General features: G+C 38.3%; 1 protein-coding gene across 3 annotated transcripts in view; it reads left to right on the top strand.

Moving 5' to 3' along the window:
* Positions 1-21,461, top strand: part of ATG7 (autophagy related 7) — a 258,133-nt gene that overhangs the window by 81,877 nt on the left and 154,795 nt on the right. For all 3 annotated transcript variants that reach the window (XM_059390338.1, XM_059390340.1, XM_059390339.1), the window contains one exon: positions 4,880-4,960. In XM_059390338.1, coding sequence (XP_059246321.1) covers positions 4,880-4,960 — 81 coding nt within the window. The remainder of the gene's footprint in view (positions 1-4,879; positions 4,961-21,461) is intronic.

The raw sequence follows: 21,461 nt of genomic DNA on the forward strand, positions 1-21,461 counted from the left end.
CTGATGAGAATCACCTGGGGCTCTTGTTAACATACAGATTCTCAGGCCTTATCCTAGCCCTTTTGAATCAAATTTCAGGGGATTCTTTTCTCTGCTCTGGCAAGTTTAGAAAAACACTGTGCATATTGCTTTACATCCTTTGTGCACTTCTAAGTGGGAAGATGATGGTGAATTTTTCCTCACCCAAGCTAAGAACAAATTGTTAAAACGTCTTAGACTGTGAATTGGGGACTGGCCTCTTAAATATGTGTGAGTATATTTATTAGGATTTTGCATAGGGTACCTGGATTTTAGATTGCTCTGCGATTTCTAACCATGTCTAAGGAAAGTGCTGAAATTTTAAGTAGTAATCCCTGCTCTTTAAATTTTACTCATTTCTTGTAAGATCGGGGGAATGAAGAGCATATTGTGGAAATTCAGCGCATTTTTAATACTGGGGATTTAAAGCATTGGTGATGGGGAAGGGCTTCAGATTGCCTGGAAAATGTGAATGGTGCTACATTGGAGTTTTCCTTGTGGTTTATTTCCGACTTGTTTTCTCTGTATAGTTGAGATATGAATAATTTGATAGGCTTTGGGATGTTTGTGTTTTTTCTCATTCATTCATTTCATAGTAATATGTAGTCTCTCTTAAAAGCATGTCACTGTGCTATGGCCAAGTGCAAATAGTTCAACCTATGTCTTACCCTTTATAGGCAAGAGAAATAAATATTTTTGTTCAGTATAGCACACAAACTGATCCTAAAATTCATATGGAAAGGTAAAGGACCCAGAATAGCCAAAATAATCCTGAAAGAGAAGAACAAAGTTTCAAAACTTAGTACAAAGCCACTATGATCAAGACAGTGTTGTACTGTCATAAGGATAGATATATAGATCTACAGAATAGAAATGAGAGTCCAGAAATGAATTCTTAAATTCATGGTCACTTGATAACCATTCAATTGGGTAAGAATAGTCTTGTCAACAAAGTGTTAGGACAATTGGATTTCTACATGCAAAGGAATGAATTTGGATGCTTATCTCATACCATATACAAAAGTTAACTCAAAATGGATCATAGACATAAATATAACAGCTAAAGCTATAAAACTAGAGGAGAACATAATCCTCATGACTTTGGGTTAAACAATGGTCTCTTATATATATATGACACCAAAAGACAGGGCAACCAAAGAAAACATAAATAAGACTTCATGAAAATAAAAAGTCTTCCACTTCAAAAGGAACACTGTCAAGAAAGTGCAAAGATGACCCATAGAATGAGACAAGATATTTGCAAATCTTATCTGAAAAGAAACTTGTATTCAGTATATCTTTTTTAGAAACTCTTAAAATTCAACAATAAAAAGAAAAAAAAAGCGCCCTATTTAAAATTGTTCTAAGAATTTGTGTAGTCATTTCTCCAGAGAAGATTTACAAATGATCAAGAAGCACATGTTCAGCATTATTAGTCATTAGAGAAATGCAAATCAAACCACAGTGAGAATACCACTTCAGACTCACTATGATGGCTGTAATCAGAAAGACAATAACAAGTGTTGGCCTTGTAGGTGGGAATATAATATGGTACAGTCACTTTGGAAAACAGTTGGCAGTTCCTCAGAATGTTAAAAAATACAGTTACCGTACGACTCATTAATTCCTAACATAATGGGAGTTACTGTATACCCAGTTTTGTTGATACCCAAAATAAATGTCCCAACTGATGAATGGATAAACAAAATGTGGTATATGCATATAATGGAATGTTATTTGGCAACAAAAAGGAATGAAGTACAGAAACAGGATATAATATAGGTGAAAACATGCTAAGTAAAGGAGGCCAGTCTTGTAGGATTTCATTTATAGGAAATATGTAAAATGGACAAATCAGAAATAGAAAGTAGATTAGTGGTCACCAGTGCCTGGGGAAAGTGAAGAATGAGGACTAATTGTTTCTGGGTTCTCAGTTTCTCTTTGGGGTAATGAAATGTTCTGAAATTAGATATTGATGATAATTGTATTATTCAGTGAATATACTGAAAGTCTCTGAATCATAGACTTTTAAAAGATGAATTTTATAATACACTAATTATATTCTACTAACCTGTTGGGGTTTCAAAAATAACTATTATACAAGGTATTTAATAATAAATATCAAAAAGAAGGATTTCATGTGATGGAGACATTATCTCTAAGCTTGATGATAGGTAGATTAAGGATTTATGAAAGGTCTGTTTGCATTGAGTGGTTTTTAAGGAAGATGGAGATTTGGCTATGTAGCTGTTTCCAAAAGGAAGGGTTCTGAGTCACAGAATTCAGCATGAGACAAGGTCAGGAACTCAGAAATGTCTTTAGAAGGAAGTTGTACTTCAGCTTAGTTAGTAGCTGTATGAGGCCTATGAGCAGACTGAATTTAAGACTTAATTAGAAAGGCAGGATGGTCCCAGGTTAGTGGGGGATCTTGAATGCCAGCATAAGGAATTCTCTGTCGTGTTTGTTTCAGCTCTAGAAAGTTGATTAAAAAAAGAAAAAAAGTGACACACCCAGGAGCTGTGTATTAGAAAAATACATCAATGGCAGGGTGTGGCATTATATAGAAAGGTGGGAGCTCACCTGTGGAGATACCCATTAGGAGGCTGATGCATTAGTTTGAGAAAAGGCTTTCCTTTTTAAAAGTACCTAACACTAGGGGTGCCTGGGTGGCTCAGTGGGTTAAAGCCTCTGCCTTAGGTTCAGGTCATGATTCCAGGGTCCTGGGGTCAAACCCAGAGTCAGGCCTTCTGCTCAGCAGGGAGCCTGCTTCCCTTCCTCTCTCTCTCTGCCCCCCTCTCTGCCTACTTGTGATCTCTATCTGTCAAATGAATAAATAAAATCTTTAAAAATAAAATAAAATTACCTAACACTAATTACTTTGAGCTCTAGGCCTTCTGATACCAACTTGGTGAATTTAAAAGGCCTCATACACAGATGTTACTTTACTTCATTTCCTGGGAAAATGAATCACAGTTTCCTAGTAAAGAGCTGTCTGGGGGTGCTAAACAATAGTGTGTGGACCATACTTGGCCAGTCCATTCATTTTGGTTCCTTTTTCTTTTCTTGCTCACCACCTGTGTTTTTTGTTTTTATTTTCTTCTTTCCTGCCTTTCTTCCTGCTCCTATCTTGGTCTTCTGTCTTCCTTGCCTTCAGCTTTACCTCCTATCTGTAATCACGAGACAGTTTAGCAGAGAAAATTACCAATATTTCTTTATATAGCATAAAGCTTGATGTTAGGTGTAGGAGAAAAAAGAATGAAGAAAACCTTTTTGTGGTTTTCTTCCACAAAATGCCTGTGGAGGCATTAACATAGGCTATATCAATGAACATTTTAATAGAAAATGTGCAAAATATGGTCACTTTTTTTTTGAACTTAGTATAAAAGGTATTTATATATAAACATATATGTATGTATATATATAAATGTAATATAAAAGTAACTGAGGTATGAGAAGACTCACTTTGAGAATTCTTTTAAGCCTCTCACTTCTTTATCTTATGAGGATCTCAGCATTCCCATTTATGACCTGTTAAAGTCTTTCCTAGAAGTTTGATGTCTCCTGTTTTGGTGTCCTGAATAGCAAACTTAAACCCTGATTGTGCCTCCAGTACTATATAATGAAATGGTTACCACATTCCTGAGACTTAGGAAACTAAAAGATTGTTGCATTTTTCAGAGGTTCACAGTGAGGCCATCTAACTAATACAGCTCTCTAATTTATCATTTCTACCAAATGCTCTTTTGATCTTGGAGTACATTGAAAAGGGTATTTAAAAGACAGCCAAACCATGTTTGGTTTTCCAGCACGAACATGGAATTAGACTAGGTACAGTGCGGGCATGAAGATGGGAGTTATCCCAATCCAGGAGAAAGCTTTTTTCTTTGAAGATTTTGTCAGGTTTTACTTGTTTTCATTTTGGGGAAATCGTTGGTAGGGTAGCTAAAGACAATAAGAGTGTGTGGCTGGGTTGTTTTGCTCTTTTCGGGTGAGATTATCAATTTATGTTGAGATCTAATATTGAAGACAAAACTGTGATGTCATGAGAGAAAGGGAAGAAGGGAGGTAAGGTAAAAGGAAGAGGCTGGACCGTGTTTGGAGTAAAGACGCCTACTTTTGAATCTTAGCTCTGTCACTTTCTGTTTTCCTGAGCCAAGTTGTGTCACCTTTCTGAATCTGAATTTTATCAACATAAAATGGAGACAGTGGGGAAGATCAAATAATTTAACTCATGAGAGGATTCATTCATGTTGTCTGACTTACTATAAATGCCAAGTCCTGTGGAGACTTAACAGTTTATCATTCATGTTTTTCATAATAGTATGTTCTTGATCTACACAACAGCTTAAAATTTCCTGTTTGGCATAAGTATAGTTCTAGAGAGGTATAATTTTCTCAGTCAATTACTTAAACCCTAGTTTTTAAAACCTGGTTATAGCTGATTCCTTGAAAATGGCAGTTAGGTGTAGTCCAGAAGTTTATGCTTGAGGTGGCGCTGTTTCCCTATAAATTTGGTGATGTTTTGCATTTTTATCCCTATCTATTCCAAGTCAAGCAAATAACTAGATGTAAATTTAGAACCACCTCTGTCTGGCATAATCCCAGGCCTCACCTGTGAAGCCCCACCCAATATCATATCCTGTATACAAAGTTTGTAGGTTCCTAATGGAATAAAAGACATGCTATAGTTCTTCTTCAAACTGATTATAGTACAAGGAAGACTGTCCATGCTGTACTTCATTTTTGCTGGTAATCTGTCAAGACCACCATATTATTTCCCACTTTTTGTCAGAAACTACAAATATATTTCACAGGTATGGGCCTTCTGAGCTTGATGTCAATTGTTCTGTTTTGTTTTTAGATCCGGGGATTTCTGTCACGATTTGATAATGTCCTTCCTGTCAGTCTGGCGTTTGACAAATGTACAGCTTGTTCTTCCAAAGTAAGTCATTCTGCATTTGAGGGACTTGTTTTTCAAAATGAATCTGTTACCCTTACCAGTGAGAGGCACTGAACCCAACTGAGGACTTTTTTGAGGGGGAGGGATGGGGTCTAAAAAACTGGAGGGGATTTGACATTTATGTGTATTCATTCTCACAGAGAAACCAGCCTGAGAAAGTTTGCTTTATAGTACAGAGAGAGACTGAATTAGATATTGTAATTCTGTATCAATATTTGCATCACAATAATTTTAGCTTGATTGTGAACTTTTAGGTTTTGCTCCTACCCAGAGGTTCCTTGCTCACATGGACCATCATGGAGCAATTTTTAAGTGTTCTTAGAGGAGGAGGGATAGATACTAGGCATCCCTCATGGTTTGTCTTTTGGAGATCTATATAATGACAAAAAATAAACAGAGATTAGGGGCCTGGCTAGGGAGCACATAAAAAGGGCCCCTTCAGCTTTGATCTTTCCAGAGGCTCTAAAAATAGAGCTGGCATGTCCTCCATTGTAATGGGAACCGGCTGATGTATCTCCAAACTACAGTGATGGCATCTCACTTTTTCATAGGCCTAGAGATAGTCTGAGTTACTTGTGCCTGTATACTGTGTATTTATAGCTAACTTTCTTTTGTATGCTAATTTTTATAGCTAATTTATAGCTAATTTTCTTTTGTATTTTCTTTAAGCCATTGATGCCCAGTGATTTAAAATGGGCTTTTAAAACTCAAACTTCTCGATAAGATTTTCATGTTCAAATATTGGCAAAATGGTTTTGGGGTCATTAATCCCAAACCCTCGCCTCTTACTTCTAATTTAGGACTTTTTTTTTTTTTGCCATGGAGACTCATCTGGTAGTACAGAAAGGATTGGATTCTGGTGAAATTCTCTCCACTCTGAGTTGATAAGCTTCCCTCCACCCATCCCCTTGTATGTTAGTGGGGGAGGACTTTACTCAGTCTGTAAATCTATGAGAAGCTGAGAAGCACAATGCTAACCAATCTAAAAACTTAATTCAGATTTGAGAATGTTGATAAATTTGGTTAATTTTAGGTGCTGAAACATTTAGAGTAATTTTTTTTCTTCAAGAAGTAAGCTAAGCTGTTTTATCATTATGCATCCCAAGAGTCAGTGTTTAGATTTAAAGCTTACCATTTCTCAGTAGTGACCCACGAGCTCGGTTGTTTTTTTGTTTTTTTGTGTTTTTTTTGTCTCTCTGTTCAAGTCAAGGCTTTAAGGATGTCTACTTCTGTGTTCAGAAATGCAAGTTTTAGAATTATATGCTTTTTAGTTAGCACATTTTTTTTTTCTTTGAATGGCTGAGCTAATTGGTCTCAGAATAACTTGGCAGTATTAATTTTCATGCTGAACTCATTTGGCACAGTTTTTTTGTGGCTTTTTGTAGACCAGGCATTTCAGTGAAATAAAGGTAACTGGGTTCTGTAAGTGAAATGCAAACACCCATTCTTTCTTGTTCTATTTCTAATTAAATTAGCCCTTGAGATACTGTTTGTGAAAGAATCACAAACATACCAGCTAACTGAGGTCCCTTCTATTCTTTGAAAGAGAATTGCTTTGCAGTTTTAATGCTTTCACACTTATTGTAAGCATTAAACTAAATATAGGTATCACTTTTTTTGTTAGCAAAGTTAATTCCTCTTGGTGGTCATTCTGAGAGTCCTGAGATACATAAACATGCTGGACAATTTAATACAAACTGCTTTGGATTTTAACAGCTGTGCTATTCCCATAGCGATCACTTTTCATGTGGTCTGGGTATTAAATTTCTTTTGTGCTGAAAAGGTTGCTTCACTGGTGCACGTATTTCCTTACAGTAGAAACACAGTATTTACTTACTTGGCTAACTTCTTTATTCGCTTAGGAGAATGTCATTCTCTATTATCTGCAAACCCAACATTAATACTTTGAAATGACAAATCCAATTATAGTTTCATCGCTGTGCATGTGAATTTTTCTTAATGCGTACTTAGCATAATATTTTTATACTGAGTAATATCATAGTTGTTATTGTTTCAAAAAGATTCTTTGGGGCTAAAAATGACTTTTTAAAAATTCTGCTTTGATATCCATGAAGTAATTTTTTCCTTTGGTAGTGTTTGGTATTTTTGCCTCCATCCCCCACCATCCCTCCCGCTCCCTCAGAACCAAGGTCATACTTATATCTAATTTAACACAAATACAGACAGAAAGATGGGGGAGTTAGGGGCACCTGGGTGCATCAGGGTGTTAAGCCTCTGCCTTCGCTCCGTCATGATCTCTTTGGGATCCTGGAATCTGCCCTGTGTCCTGCTCTCTGCTCAGTGGAGCCTGCTCCCCTCGCCCCCTGCCTACTTGTGATCTCTCTCTATCAAATAAATAAAATCTTTAAAAAAAAAATGGGGGGAAAATGGGAGAAATAGAATAAGCTCTGCTGAGTAATATGCTCTGTTCATTACCATATTTATATGTGTGTATAGACCTTTTATAAGGCCTGAGGTGGGGAAGAATAGAGTTCTCTACTATGTCAGGGAAGGCCGAATCATCTACACACAAATAGTTTCTTGCCTTGTTTGGTTTTAACTTGGCAGGTAGCCAGATTAATTGTTCCATCTTACAGAAAAAATACTGAAGAATCTGGAGGGAGGAGGGTAATGAAGAGGCATTTTCATTCCAATTTCTGATTATTGTCTTAAAAGACTTTCTTAAAATGTTAGTATCTGCCCCAGAATTTCAAAAAGTCTTATTTGAAGCTATATGAGTTGTTTTTAGTTCCGAAAAGGAGCTTAGAGCCAACTGAAGTTTTTGTGGATTGCTACCAGCAGGGAAAAAAAATGGAATTTTAAAACCAATATTCTTGAAAGAATTTCTCATAATACACTCAATTAGTTACTATTAGCCTTTCCTCTAAATATTTTGGGGGGTAAGTTAGGGTATTTTTTGGTATGTTTATATTTTGATATAATTTTATACTTACAGAAAAGTTGCAAGAATAGTACAGAGAACCTCCTTATACTCTACCCAGACTGACCGTTTGTTTACACTTTGCCCCATTTATGTATGTGCACACTCCCCTCCCTCGCGCCGTGCTTCCTCCTCCTCACCCTTCTCTTTTTTTTTTTTTGCAACTTTGAGAGTAAGTTGGAGACATTGTGGTCCTTTCCAACTAAATGCTTCAATGTGTATTTCCTAAGAAAAAGGATATTCTCTTACCCAAATACAATATATTTTCAAATTCAGGCAGTTTAATGTTGCCACAATACTATCATCTAATCCACTGTCGGTATTTCAAATGTTGTTATTTGTACCAGTAATGTTCTTTATAGGTTTTTTTTCTCCTAGACCAATTCAGGATCCAGTTCTGGATCAAGCCTGCCTGCATTTAGTTGTTCTGTCTCTCTGGGTTCTCTCAATCTGGAAAAGTTCCTTAACCTTTTTTTTTTTTTTTCCTCTTAACCTAAACATGGTGATGTCTTGCTGGTTTTTTTGTAGCATTTCCCTCATCTTTATTTTGTCTAATATTTCCTTATGATTAGAGTCAGGTTATAAAATTTTGGCAGAACTACCAAAGACATGATGATGTATCTTCATGTTAGGAGCCACATGATGTATTTTATCCCCTTTGGTGAGGTTATTTCCCCGCTTCCTGTATTTGAACTACCTTCTCCAATGGTGAGAAACCTGGCTCTTACTATCCTGCGTGTATTTACTCCCTGCTCAAGTCTAGCATATACAGAAAGTAGTTTCAAAATTGCTAGCTCATACTACTGCAGAAAATAAACCTATTAATTAGAGTTCAATTTTTATGCATGGTCCTTTTTTTCTAGGTAAAATTTATATACAGTGGAAGGCATGAATCTTAAGAGAGAACAATTCTGTAAGTTCTGACAAATGTATACATGCGTGTACCCCTCATTTCAATCAAGATCTAGAATGTTTCCATCACCCCAAGAAATCCCTGTGTCTCCCTTCCTAGACCATATCGAGGAATGAGGACAGTATGATGAATACCAGTATGTCGAATACCAAGCTAGGCACTTTCTGGTATTTCATGCAACAATAGCCTAATTTCTGGGTCCTGGAAGTTGACTAGAAGCTTATCTCAAATCTATATTCGGGAGCAAGACTGTGCCTGACATGACTGCATGTGGATATTGTTCTCATTGCACAATCTGTCACCCATAACCTTTGTGATTCTGCAGGAATAGCCTTGCATGAAGAAGCAGGCCCCAGTCTTGGTTTTCATACCATCTGGGACCTGCCCACTGCACAGATGTAGTAAGCTGTGCCCAGAAACCTGATCTGGGGATTTTAATTAGCAATTAGCAACCCTAATAATACACTTTGGTGTTTACCATGCCATGAGCTCTTCTGTTGATGGGTTATGATTAAACTTCCCATGGTGACTTGCTATTAACTTTTTGTATGTATCTGTGTACATGTGCCTTGAGTGATAGAGCGGGTGTAGGAATAATACACTTTGGCTGGTATCCTCATGTAGTAAATTACATGTTTGTTTTTTTGTTTTTGTTTTTGTTTTTGTTTTTGCCAACCTGTCCATTTATTTTTCTTATACTATATAATCCTAACATTTCTCTATTTATTTCTTTGCTACTTAAGTGTGAAATAATGATACTCAATTTAGCTTTTTAAACTAAGAAAAACCTCTCCTCCAAAGCAATCTGTTGCCTCAGGTTCAACAAATATGCCCTTTTGAGGATAGAAAGGCAAGTCATGAATATGCAAAAAGAGGTTAAAGTCTTCCTGTATGGCTGTTAGCAGGTGTTCATTTATTCAGCTGCCATTTGAGTCCCTGCTGGGTGCCAGAGATACAAAGATGATTAAAATAAATGCTATTTAGAGGATGCGGCAGACTTGTAACGCAGCAGCAGTCATCTCACTTATATAGTAACACGCTGTGTGGTCAAGGTGTGTCCTCCTGCAGTGGTGTGCTAGTACCCACTACTTTTTCAAACAGGAGAGACCAAGGATGGCGTTGTAGAAGGTGACTTCGGAGTTGATGTTAAAGGATGAGTAGGAATTTTTAGAAACACATGGGAGACAGAACAAGAGGGGAAGATCCTGTAGATGGGGAATTGCAACAGTAGCCAAAAGAAAGAAAGCCTGGTATAGGCACAGAGTCGTTCAGCGTAGTTGTTCAATGTAGCCGTTGCGACAGAGCATCAGTCATCCAGTTCTCTCCCAACCGTCCTCTCTGAGTGCCATTTCAATTTCAGCTATTCTTGAGTTGGAATCTAGTGTACTTTGTCTGACATTTGAGGCTGCTGTTTTCAATTTTACAATGCCGTATAAACTTGTTTCTCACCTAGCACCAAGCTTAGGGGGTTTCCTAGCCTAAGGAATCCAGCAGCTGCAACAGTGTGGTGTGGAGGCCAGGAAGTCGTTCTGGGGATTTCCAGGGTCTTGGCTCCGAGTCCCTTGCAGGCTGCCCGAGTGACCACAAGCAAGGTGCTCCCTCTCTGCTTGCCTCCATTTCTTCTTTTGTTAAATGACTCAGTTGGATGAGATAAGCTCTGGCTCTCTGTTGACTATTAGCACTTATATTTTCTTTAGTTAATTTTATGTTTTATTCCACAGCAATCTATTTTAATTATAGTAAAATCAGAAAATATATTTAAGGTTAAAGAAGATAATCAACAGTATTCTAGCCACTTAGACCACGGTTAGCCATTGACCTCTACCCTTTCTGACTTAAGAAAAAAAATTTCTATGTAAGGAGGTATGTGTAGATAATTTTTCTCTCTGAACATTCCTATTTTATGTTTGAAATTAGCTTTAGAGAGAGAGATTTATGGTTCTGCACCAAGGACACTCCCTGCTTCTCTGATTTGATAGGGTTTTAAATCTCAATCATTTTTAAGGACTGGCCAGAGCCCAATCGGAAGAGCTCTCCAAAGTTTGTGCCAGGAATTTTTGCATACAGCTTCTCAGTGGCAAATATTACTCAAAACTGGGCTGCAGCCAGGTTTTCCTTCTCCTTTCCAAAAGGGACATAAATCTCTGATTTGGAAAATGATGAGTAACCCCCAGGTTCCCTTTTCCTATCTCGTTTACCCAGTGAGGCTTCAAGTCTTCTGTCGTAATGTGTGATGGATTTCATATGCATGGTTGAGTGGTGTAAACTGTATCGCACATCTTGTGCTTAGCAACTAGTGTTTCCCCAATCTCCAGAGCCATTTGGTTCCCTAAAGGAGCCAGAATATCCAGCCAGAGCCAGTGTGGAGTATCGTAGCTGCAAGCTCTAACCTCGGAGCTCTTGGCTCTTCACCTCCTTGAAAAACCTTGGACATTTCTCCCTTTGCTTCAATTTCCTCATCCATAGAGTAGGGAAAATATTTTCTGTTTCCCAGGGAAATGCAATGGCTGACGTGTATTTAGTTCCCTGTGACCAAGTACCAAGGCCTTTGCCCACTTCTGGGACTGATGTTGACATCAGAAATGAGAAAACAAAGAGCCCTATGATTGAAATAGGTCACCCCGGGTATGTGGAACCCTTTCCGGGCTCACTGTACAAGCAGGTAGAATGAGAAGCCTGACTGAAGGTCAAGGCTGCCCTGGTTTTGAGAAGCTGCAGAAACCTTCCATCATTACTCATGACAAATGCTGCCAAAACCTTCCCCCTTGATTCCAGAGAACTGTGCCTTGCTTGTTACTTCTGACTAGTGGTCTTCTGAGACCACCTAATTGGTAGTTAAGTTTGTACTGCTTGCTCTTCTCCCTGTCACCTTTGGTCACAAACAATCCAAGTTTGCTTGAACACATGTTTTCCTTATAGGATCCTTTGACCATCCAGACCAGAAAGTTTATCTTACATGGTTCCACTGGCTGTCTGGCCCAAGTAAAATCTTCAGGTTGTTGAAAATCTGGGTTCCTTTTAGTTTGGAATTAATCTTATTCACTTTTAGCCTCTCCTCCCCTCCTGCACCCCAAGCCCATCCTTGACAGAGTGGTACCTAAAATTTTTGAACCCTGGACCTAGTTCAGACTGACCAAAGCAGCAGACCCTGCTTCCCTGAAACAAACAAACAAACAAACAAACAAACAAATGTAAAGCCATACACAATTTTCCAGACAATTTCAGTGGTGTTATAAAGTGCCTGAAAAATGCCTGTGGATCCTAGGAAGGCACCCTTGTTCTATGGGTTTTTCTTTGATACCATTCCCAAACTGTTCTGGATAAGACACTGGGGAACCAGTGTTGTAACCAGCCCCACCATGACCTCTTCTATGGCTTTGGAAAGTTGGCCATCTCTCTCTGGAGAATCATTTTCCTCAGCTGTTGTAAAGAGAGATTCAGGAGCTCATCTACCACTGAGTTTTGTTTTATGACTAAGATTGTAGAGTCTCTTGATCTGCTATTCCATTTCTTTAGGCCCAGCTACATTTAGGATGACCCTTTCAGAGTTCTAGGAGTTCATTGTCACTATTCTAGTGGTACATTGATTTGACTCCTGATGGACAAAGCCCCAGTCATCATCTGCTCATGTTTCTTCTTTCCTTTTTACTTACATAAAATATAACTTATGTTTTATATTATTTTTATATTCATAAAATATTTTATATTATCTTCTTTACTTCTCCCTCCACCCTTAAAAGCTTTGGAAAGAAGGGAGGGAGGGAGAGAGGATCATGGTAGTAACTGCTGGGTTTTTAAAATAAGGGAGCCATCAGTTTGAAATAGGAGATTTTTTTAATGGATGTACATGCTTGTACATACAGAGTTTGTATACAACATATAACTAAGCTGAATACTGAAAATACCCAGATAAATATTTCCATGAATTTATTTTAATGACTACTGTCCCAGGAGTTCACTTGAATAAACATTAGAACTCTTAATTCGCTAAGCATGATACACTCTAGTTCATTGGGAGGGAGACAAACCATAAGTGACTCTTAATCTCACAAAACAAACTGAGGGTTGCTGGGGGGAGGGGGGTTGGGAGAAGGGGGATGGGGTTATGGACATTGGCGAGGGTATGTGCTTTGGTGAGTGCTGTGAAGTGTGTAAACCTGGTGATTCACAGACCTGTACCCTTGGGGATAAAAATATATGTTTATAAAAAATAAAAAATTTTTTAAAAAATGTAAAAAAAAAACCTCTTAATTCATGATACTGTGATTTTGAATGATATAGAGGTGAATAAGAGCCTCTGAGGTTTCCAATGATAACCTTCTAGATAGGATAGTAAAATTTATTACATGATAAAATAACTTGTTATACCAGAATTATATAAACATCCTTACTCAAGAAATATACCTAGCTTGGAAGGCGTAATTAGTTTTTAGTAACTGGTAGGAAATGATTAAATGTTTTGAATGTCAGGAAAAGTTTATGATTTAATAGATGAATAAATGAACAGCAAAACAGGATAAGAAAGAAGTAGTATAGTCTATACTGTCTAGGAACTCAGTCGCAGAATGCCTTTGCCTGTTAGTGCAGAGGTGTGATTTATCATTGTGCCATAAGTGGTAACTATTACTGAATATTATGTATTTCGGCGTTCTGAATGTTTATCCTTCTTTTTTTTTTTTTTTAAAGATTTTATTTATTTATTTGACAGAAAGAAATCACAAGTAGATGGAGAGGCAGGCAGAGAGAGAGAGAGGGAAGCAGGCTCTCTGCTGAGCAGAGAGCCCGATGCGGGACTCGATCCCAGGACTCTGAGATCATGACCTGAGCCGAAGGCAGCGGCTTAACCCACTGAGCCACCCAGGCGCCCCAATGTTTATCCTTCTGATCTTCTTTTTCAGCTTTTACTCTCTCCTTTGCTTTAGTTGATGCTTTTGATGTTTTGTTATTATGTTGGAAGATCACTTCCAGGGTATATTAAAACAAGGAGCCTTTGGGATTCATCAAAGATGACCTAACATTTTATTAAAAGATACATTTTGGCAGTGGATTCTTAGAACAGTTTTGCTTGCTCTTCTGCAGGATTTTTAAGAGTCTCCATTTTATTTTTTCTAGAAGGCCTTCCAGTATCCTGTCCAGGTATTTCTAAAAGAACTTAATCTCTGCAGCCTTTTTTTTTTTTTAAAGATTTTATTTTATTTTATTTTATTTTATTTTATTTTATTTTATTTTATTATTTATTTGACAGAAAGAGATCACAAGTAGGCAGAGAGGCAAGCAGAGAGAGAAGGGGATACAGGGTCCCTGCTGAGGAGAAAGCCCAATGCAGGACCCTGGGATCATGACCTGAGCCAAAGGCAGAGCCACCTAGGTGCTCCTCTGTAGGCTTTTTTGCCATAGAAGTTGTGAACGAACAGTTTGAGAATATCCTCATCCTAACATTACTGTCCTTATGACTTGCCTATGTGATATTTACGTGATGACAGTGATAAATTCTAGAATATCTAGCTTTCCCTCATTTTTAAAAAATTTCTTTTGAATTTTAAGTAAACTCTACGCCACACAGGGGCTTGAAGTCATGACCCTGAGATCAAGAGTCACATGTTCTACAAACTGAGACAGCTAGGCATCACTAGAGTCTTCTCTAGTTTTAAGTAATTTTTTCATCCTAGAAACTGAAGACTTTTTTCTTCACAAGGAAGAAAAGACAACATATTTTTTTCTAGAATGCCTAGTGGATAATTAAAGGGTAGACCCAAATTTGACCTCTTGAATTTATAGCCATCAGACTAAAATTGGAAAATACCTTCCCTGTGATCCTGAAATGGCTGCAAGTGTGCCAAATGTAAACAGTCAGTGGGAGAACAGACATAAGAACCACCGTGTTAAAACTTCATGAGTGCATATCTAGTGGGGTCTTGAGGAATGGCAGTCTCTAGGATAACTGCCTCGCCTCCCATGAGGGCTCTGTGGCATAGTCCCAAGGCCTGTAGTCAGAGATTACCCATCTTCATGACTCTAGACAGCATTCGTATCTTTGTAGTTGACTCTGGATTTGCTGGAGCATTTGGATACTCTCAAGGACTTTGTCAGCACTCCAGCTTGGGATAGAAATCCATGTAAAAGCATATTTTTGTGTTCTTTGTAAAGGGGAGAGAAAATTTGGGTTTCTCTCAGTTCTTAGTTGTGCTTGACATTTCCCTATCATGGCAGCTCTTTCATGAAGGACCCTGACGTGGGGAAAAGATGGTAACAAGTGGTAACTGAGTCGAGTTACTCCCTGTTGAGTTAATACCTCTCACATATCCCAAATGTGGGACGTGAGCCCAGCTTCACTCTTTATGGGCCCATATCTAGATTTCCTGTTAGTTCAATTTGACCTGACAAATTGACTTCAATCATAATGCAAGCAGATTTTTTAAAGTAAACAAGTATAAACTGACTTCCTAGTAGAGTAATGTGTTAGAAAACAAAAACACACACGTCACTTGGCTCTATTGGAGGAGTCAGTTTTATTTCCTAACATCTGCTGTTCTTTGCCTAATCGCTCAACTGCTTATTTTTAAGAATATTCCAATAGGCCCTTGATACCTGAAAAATGAGACCTGCGACACCCTATCACACTGTGCAAAAGGACTGCAAGTCCCAAGAAGTGGCCCTTTCACAGTGTCCCTGGGGGAGGCAATGTGCTTGTTTCAGTTCTGCTGTGCTCACTCAAAACAGTTGACATGTTCTTCTTGGGAAATTGCTTCAGATCTCACAATATTTTCCTCTTAAGAGCTTCAGCATTCGTGAGTTCTTGACCTCTGAAGGGTGGGTTTGGTATTTTGGGAAGGCTCAAAGTAATTTGAAGCTGCATGTTGTGAATCAAGGGATAAAGCAGTTTGCAAGGAAAGCTTCAAGAATTAAAAAGCTGCAAGAGCTTCAGTTTGTGGGTCTGAATAAATGAAAGTTCCAGTGCGAGGAACTTGGAGTATGCTAACTTTCTATGAGCTGGCTGAGAGATAACAGGACGTTTTAGTATGGTTTGTGCCATTGAAGTGGTCACTGGCTTTAGAGACAACACTGCCCACTGTGTGACCAAAGAAAAGTATCTCAAACTTTCTGTGCTTCACTTGAGTGGAAAATAGTTAAGATAATCTTTTTAGTGGCAATGAAGATTAAATGAGAGCTGTGTGCCAAGTGTCCTATAGTTGGTACTATAAATTTTTTTTGGTCGTTTTTTATTTATTAGAGAAAGTGAGAGAGTACAGGGGGAGGGGCAAAGGGAGAAGAAAAAGGAGACTCTGAAGCAGACTCCTGGGCTGATCATGGAGCCCTATATGGGGGGTTACACATGTAACCCTGTGATCATGACCTGAGCCAAAATCAAGAGTCAGACGCTTAGCTGACTGTGCCACCCAGGCACCTGGTACTATAAATCTTCTTAATTGCTCCTTCTTATAAGCAGAAATCAGATGTCGTTCCCATTTCTTTTCATAAATAGGCTCACTTAGTAATTTATAGCCATAAAGTCTTTCTATCCTTAGAGGCTGAAAAGGGTTAGGGTACCAAAAAAGGATGAGCAATTCGTTTAAAAGGGCATGGCCTCAAGAGGTGAGCAAATATGCAAGGTATTAGATTCTTTGTCTTTTTCTTTCCTTTTCACTTTTCTTGTCATGTAGGCATTTAATCTAGGGGTTTCATTATTAACCAGAATGAAGCTGAGGTTTAATGTTCCTGGGAATGTGCACTAGGAGAGGAGGTGAATCCTCTTACTTGCTGAAGTTCCTGTGTAGGTATCTGGGACTTGTATCAGGCCCACAACTTTAGATGAGCTGGCATGACCTTGGGAAAGACTTCTTGACTGTTGTCTCTGAATTGTGAATTCCTCTTTGCCCTTAGAGGGCAGGGGCATAAGAAACTTAGGATGGTGGTTCTCTGACAGCGCCAGGCCTGCTTCTGCCAGCGCTGTTATTCTTGCCCTTGTTCCGCACTGTTCCTCGGAAGCCTTTCTCCAGCCCCAAGCATCTTGCCTTTCCATATTATGGCTGTAAGTGGATGAAGAGTTGGCTTCATCCTGTCAGATGCTGCAGTGTTTCTCTCTTTGGTACCATTTTGTGGATGTCTTCTCAGTGTCCTTTTCAAGCTTCCCAGAAAGTGTCCAGCAAGAGGGCTACCCCATCTTACCCCAGCCAAGAGCTTATTAGGATCAGCGAAATGACACAGAGGTCCACGATTTCCAACCCTCTCAGTTCACTTACCTACCATATTAAGCATCTCCCAGACAATGATGTGGCAGGAATAACACTAATAGAATTCCACTGTACTGTCTCTGGAAGAGTAGGGGTGGGGAAGATTCCATGTAAAATTTTTAGCAGTTCTGAGGACTGGTTGGTTAAACTTGGTAAACCAACTAGGAGACTTGTCCTTTTAAAGGAGACTTGTCCTTTTAAAGGAGAATCCTGACCCAGAAGAATGTATTTCAGACTGTGACATCAGGAAAATTTATGTGCACTAGAGCAACCTCTAGGTGCCTTCCGGCACAGGTGTGGCGGGCAGGAATGGGAGTTTCAAAGTTTTTCTTAAAGGAGTTGTTTATGACAAAAGTTCACTTGGCTGTTTTAGTTAATTTTCAGCTTAAGTGTTTTTAAAAACGTTTGGAAGGTAGGGACATGCAGCTGCTAAGAATCTAAGACAGTACTGTTTTAAAAATGCAAATACTTCTTTTTTTCATCTACTTATGGAAATAGAATACTTGCCTCCCATCTATCTATTCCTTTAAATACAGATATTGTTTAAATGACATCATTTTGAATAAAATACAGAGTCCAGGTGGTTTGGGGGCAATCAGTGGGAAAAAGTTATTAAAAACAAACAACAACAACAAAAAATTTGGGTATCATTGCATTCCAGGGGCCGAGACAGAATGATAGTATTTTTGGCAGGCTTCCAGGCCCAGCAAAACCCACACCCCAAGGCTGTCTCTGTAGCTTCCTGTGGTTTTCCTACTGAAGAGAAACAGCCTTTCTCTTGGATGGTCCAGGATGGCAAGTCTGTACATTAGCTTAATCAGCATGATGTTCCTGCTTTGAGGTTATTTCCCAGCAGGATCCATTTGGGAAATTTGATGCACCATAATTGTTGCAAACTAAACTGCATTTTAATCTTCTTGGTAGAAATTGGTAGCTTCCAATGGTTACAGGTTATCTTGCTACTATGTGGTTTGTAACGATAAAGTCAAGTCTTGGACCAAATTTTGCCACACATGTGAACATTTATTAGTAAACAGACACAAAAGCTGGTCAGCCAGTTCTTACAGACTGAGAAAAGCCCAAACTCATCTTTTTCATATGTATCTCACATCAGATATTCAGTAGAGAAAGATACAAACATATTCTCGTTAAAGGATATATCTGATCTTTCAGTCATATCAGGTGATGAACTCTTCTATTAACTGTCCAGACCCAGGAACAGAAGCTTAGGCCCAGAGTGCCACTGCAAAGAATGGTAGGCTGCCTGGTTTGCCAGATTTTTAGAATCCTCATGCATATAAGATTATATTTCCATCCAGCCCATATATCTTGAGCACTATTACTTTCATCAGAAAAATTATTCCTCTTCCTCCTCCTTTATACTCACTAGGAAAACCCTCCAGTGTCAATTTAGGTAGCTATAATTAGTATACTCCGATTTGGGAAGTTGGATTTCTTCTACTTAGTCTTTTAGATGTGATCTACACCTAGATGATACATTCCTTATTAGGGTGCCTCAAATACTAAGTAACTACCCTTAGGATGTAGAGAATATATAGTGCACATTATTCATGTACACACTATGTATGCTGAAGTATTTTAAAATAAATTATAATCTAACATTATCTATCTCTTTATTTGCACCTGGAATATTGTGTCTTGCATAATGTTGCTAGCCATTAATGAGTGACCTGAAATGTCAGTTGACCACTGGCCTACTATGATGAGTTAACTAGAGCCATGGATGAATAGTTCTCCTGTGGGGAGGAGAAACAGAATTAGTTTTATAGGCTTTTTCAAGCTCTTTTCCATTCCTCCATCTAATCTTCTGATATGCATGGAAGTATCTCCCACCCAATTTGCAGAGAAATCTTTGTCCAGGGTCACAGAGGAATTATAGGAATTGTAACTTGAACCTTAATTCTTTATAGTGCCTCTATACTAAAAGGCTGCTACCAGGAATACCTATCCTGATCTTCAAGGAATACCATAGAGCTTTCACTTTGGGGCAGGTATGGACAAGGTTAGGCCATGTGCTAAGAATATAATAAATACATAAAAGAATGTTGGAAGATTAGTAATTTAACTCATGGGAAGCCATATAATTCAAACCACTTCTTTTACTGCAGTCACACAAAGAAACTAGATATATCATTGTTTTTTAATATTCTAAAATGTCTAAGAACTAATAAATTATGAAGAATTATTAAGTTGAGATTTACGAGAGAATGTGACAGAGAGGAGTTAACCTGACATTGGGGGCTCTTTTATCTTATGGGCATTTGCTGATCAAGAAGAGGAAGTTGAGAGCCTGAGATCACCTTTGGTATCTTTTCAAGGTTAAAAACTATAGTCTGGATCTTGTCAAGCTTTGGAAGTCTGATAAACCATTCCCCACTTTGAGCTGGGACTCCCTGAAGAGATACACTGAGGTGTAATTGTAACTGGAAGTAAACCAACACTCACATTGACTGCAGCTCTGTTTCACATTATCTGAGTGGCCCACAAACTTTAAAGTTGACTTGGATTAAGATGACTGCATGTAGCTAATGCCCAGAGGAGCCAGGTAAAAGCAATGAAATCTTAAAGGAGAATATGATAATCCCAGTCCTCAAATTACTTCCACAAATAATTTTTCAACTATAGTTTCCAGCCATAATCAGAGGTAACCAGGTACACAAAGAAAGAAGATACCAAACACAAGAACTAACAGAAGCTACAGACAACAGAAATAGACTCTGAGATTCTAGATACTGAAATTATCAGAAGCAGACTATAATGTACTACATTTGTAGAATTAAATAAAAGCCAAACTTTAGATTCAGCAGGGACTGAGAACTTTAGAATGTGGCTTTGTACATTAAAAAAAATTAAATTCTACAACCAAAGTATAAAAACAAAGTGAATAGTTTATAGGTTTATAGAGAAAATCAGTGACCAGAAAAAAATTGGTATGAAAAAATCTATTCAAGGTGAAGCATGAAGAGACAAAAAGATGGGAAATATAAAAGACAAGGTAAGAGTGCTCTTATCACTTAGTAAATTATAAGGGTTTCAGGAGGTCTGCGCCAGAGACTGGGGGCAGAGATCAATATATATATTTTTTCTATTTTTTTCTATTGTCTCACAGATGCATACAAGAAAAGGTCAGTGTTGGTAATTAAAAATCTGATCAACATGATAAGAAGCCTAGTGAACACATTATACCAAACTGAAGTACCTATTCTTGTCAACCACACATATAATATTTTACAAGAATTTACCATAGCCTGGGTCATTGAGCAAGTCTCAACAAATATCAAAGATCAAAACTTATACAGAATGTTTACTTTTATCCCAATGTAATTATGCTAGAAATCAGTAGTAACTAGATAACTAGAAAATCATCCCCATGTATTTACTTGGAAATTCAAGTATATGCCCCTAAAAAAAGTCATGAATTGAAGAAGATTTAATGGAGGGTGCCTGGGGGGCTCAGTCAGTTGAGTGTCTGCCTTCAGCTTGGGTCATGATCCTAGGGTCCTGGGATCTAGCCTCACGTCAGGCTCCTTGCTCAGCCGGGAGTCTGCTTCTCCTCTTTCTCTGCCCCTCCTCCAGTTGTGGATGTGCACGAATTCTCTCTCTCTCTTAAATCTTAAAAAAGGAAGATATGAAAATTAAGTATTTTAAGTGAGTGATAAGTATTTCATGTAAAAATTTATAGGCTATAGGTAAAGGAGTAACCTAATAGGAAAATGGATAGCCTTAAAAGAAAAAAAAAGGCCTAAAATTAATGAGCAAATATTTATCTCAGGAGGTCAGAAAAGGCAGCATAACAAATACAAACAAGCCAAAGGTAGAAACTAAAGAGCAAAAAAAGATGAACAAAGCCAAGAGTGGAAACAGAACACAATTAGCATGTATCTTAACATAGTATTGAAAAATGTGGAGCACCTGGGTGGCTCAGTGAGTTAAAGCCTCTGCCTTCAGCTCAGGTCCTGATTTCGGGATCTTGAGATCAAGCCCCGCAACAGACTCTCTAAGCAGGGAGCCTGCTTCCTCCCTGTCGTTCTGCCTGCCTCTTTGCCTACTTGTGATCTCTGTCAAAGAAATAAATAAACTCTTTAAAAAAAATGTTTTAGGGGCGCCTGGGTGGCTCATAACCTGACTTCGGCTCAGGTTATGGTCTCAGGGTCGTGGGATCAAGGGAGCCGGTTTCCCTTCCTCTCTCTCTCTGCCTGCCTCTCTGCCTACTTGTGATCTCTGTCTGTCAAATAAAAATTTAAAATAAATTTAAAATAAAATTTTAAAAAATGTTTTAAAAGAGTTTATTTATTACACAGAGAGCACATGCACATATGTGCAAGGTGGGGAGAGGGAGAAGGAGAGAATCTCAAGCAGACTCCCCACTGAGCTCAG

Source organism: Mustela nigripes, chromosome 2 (assembly GCF_022355385.1).
Source record: "Mustela nigripes isolate SB6536 chromosome 2, MUSNIG.SB6536, whole genome shotgun sequence".
In the NCBI taxonomy this organism is placed as follows: Eukaryota; Metazoa; Chordata; class Mammalia; order Carnivora; family Mustelidae; genus Mustela; species Mustela nigripes.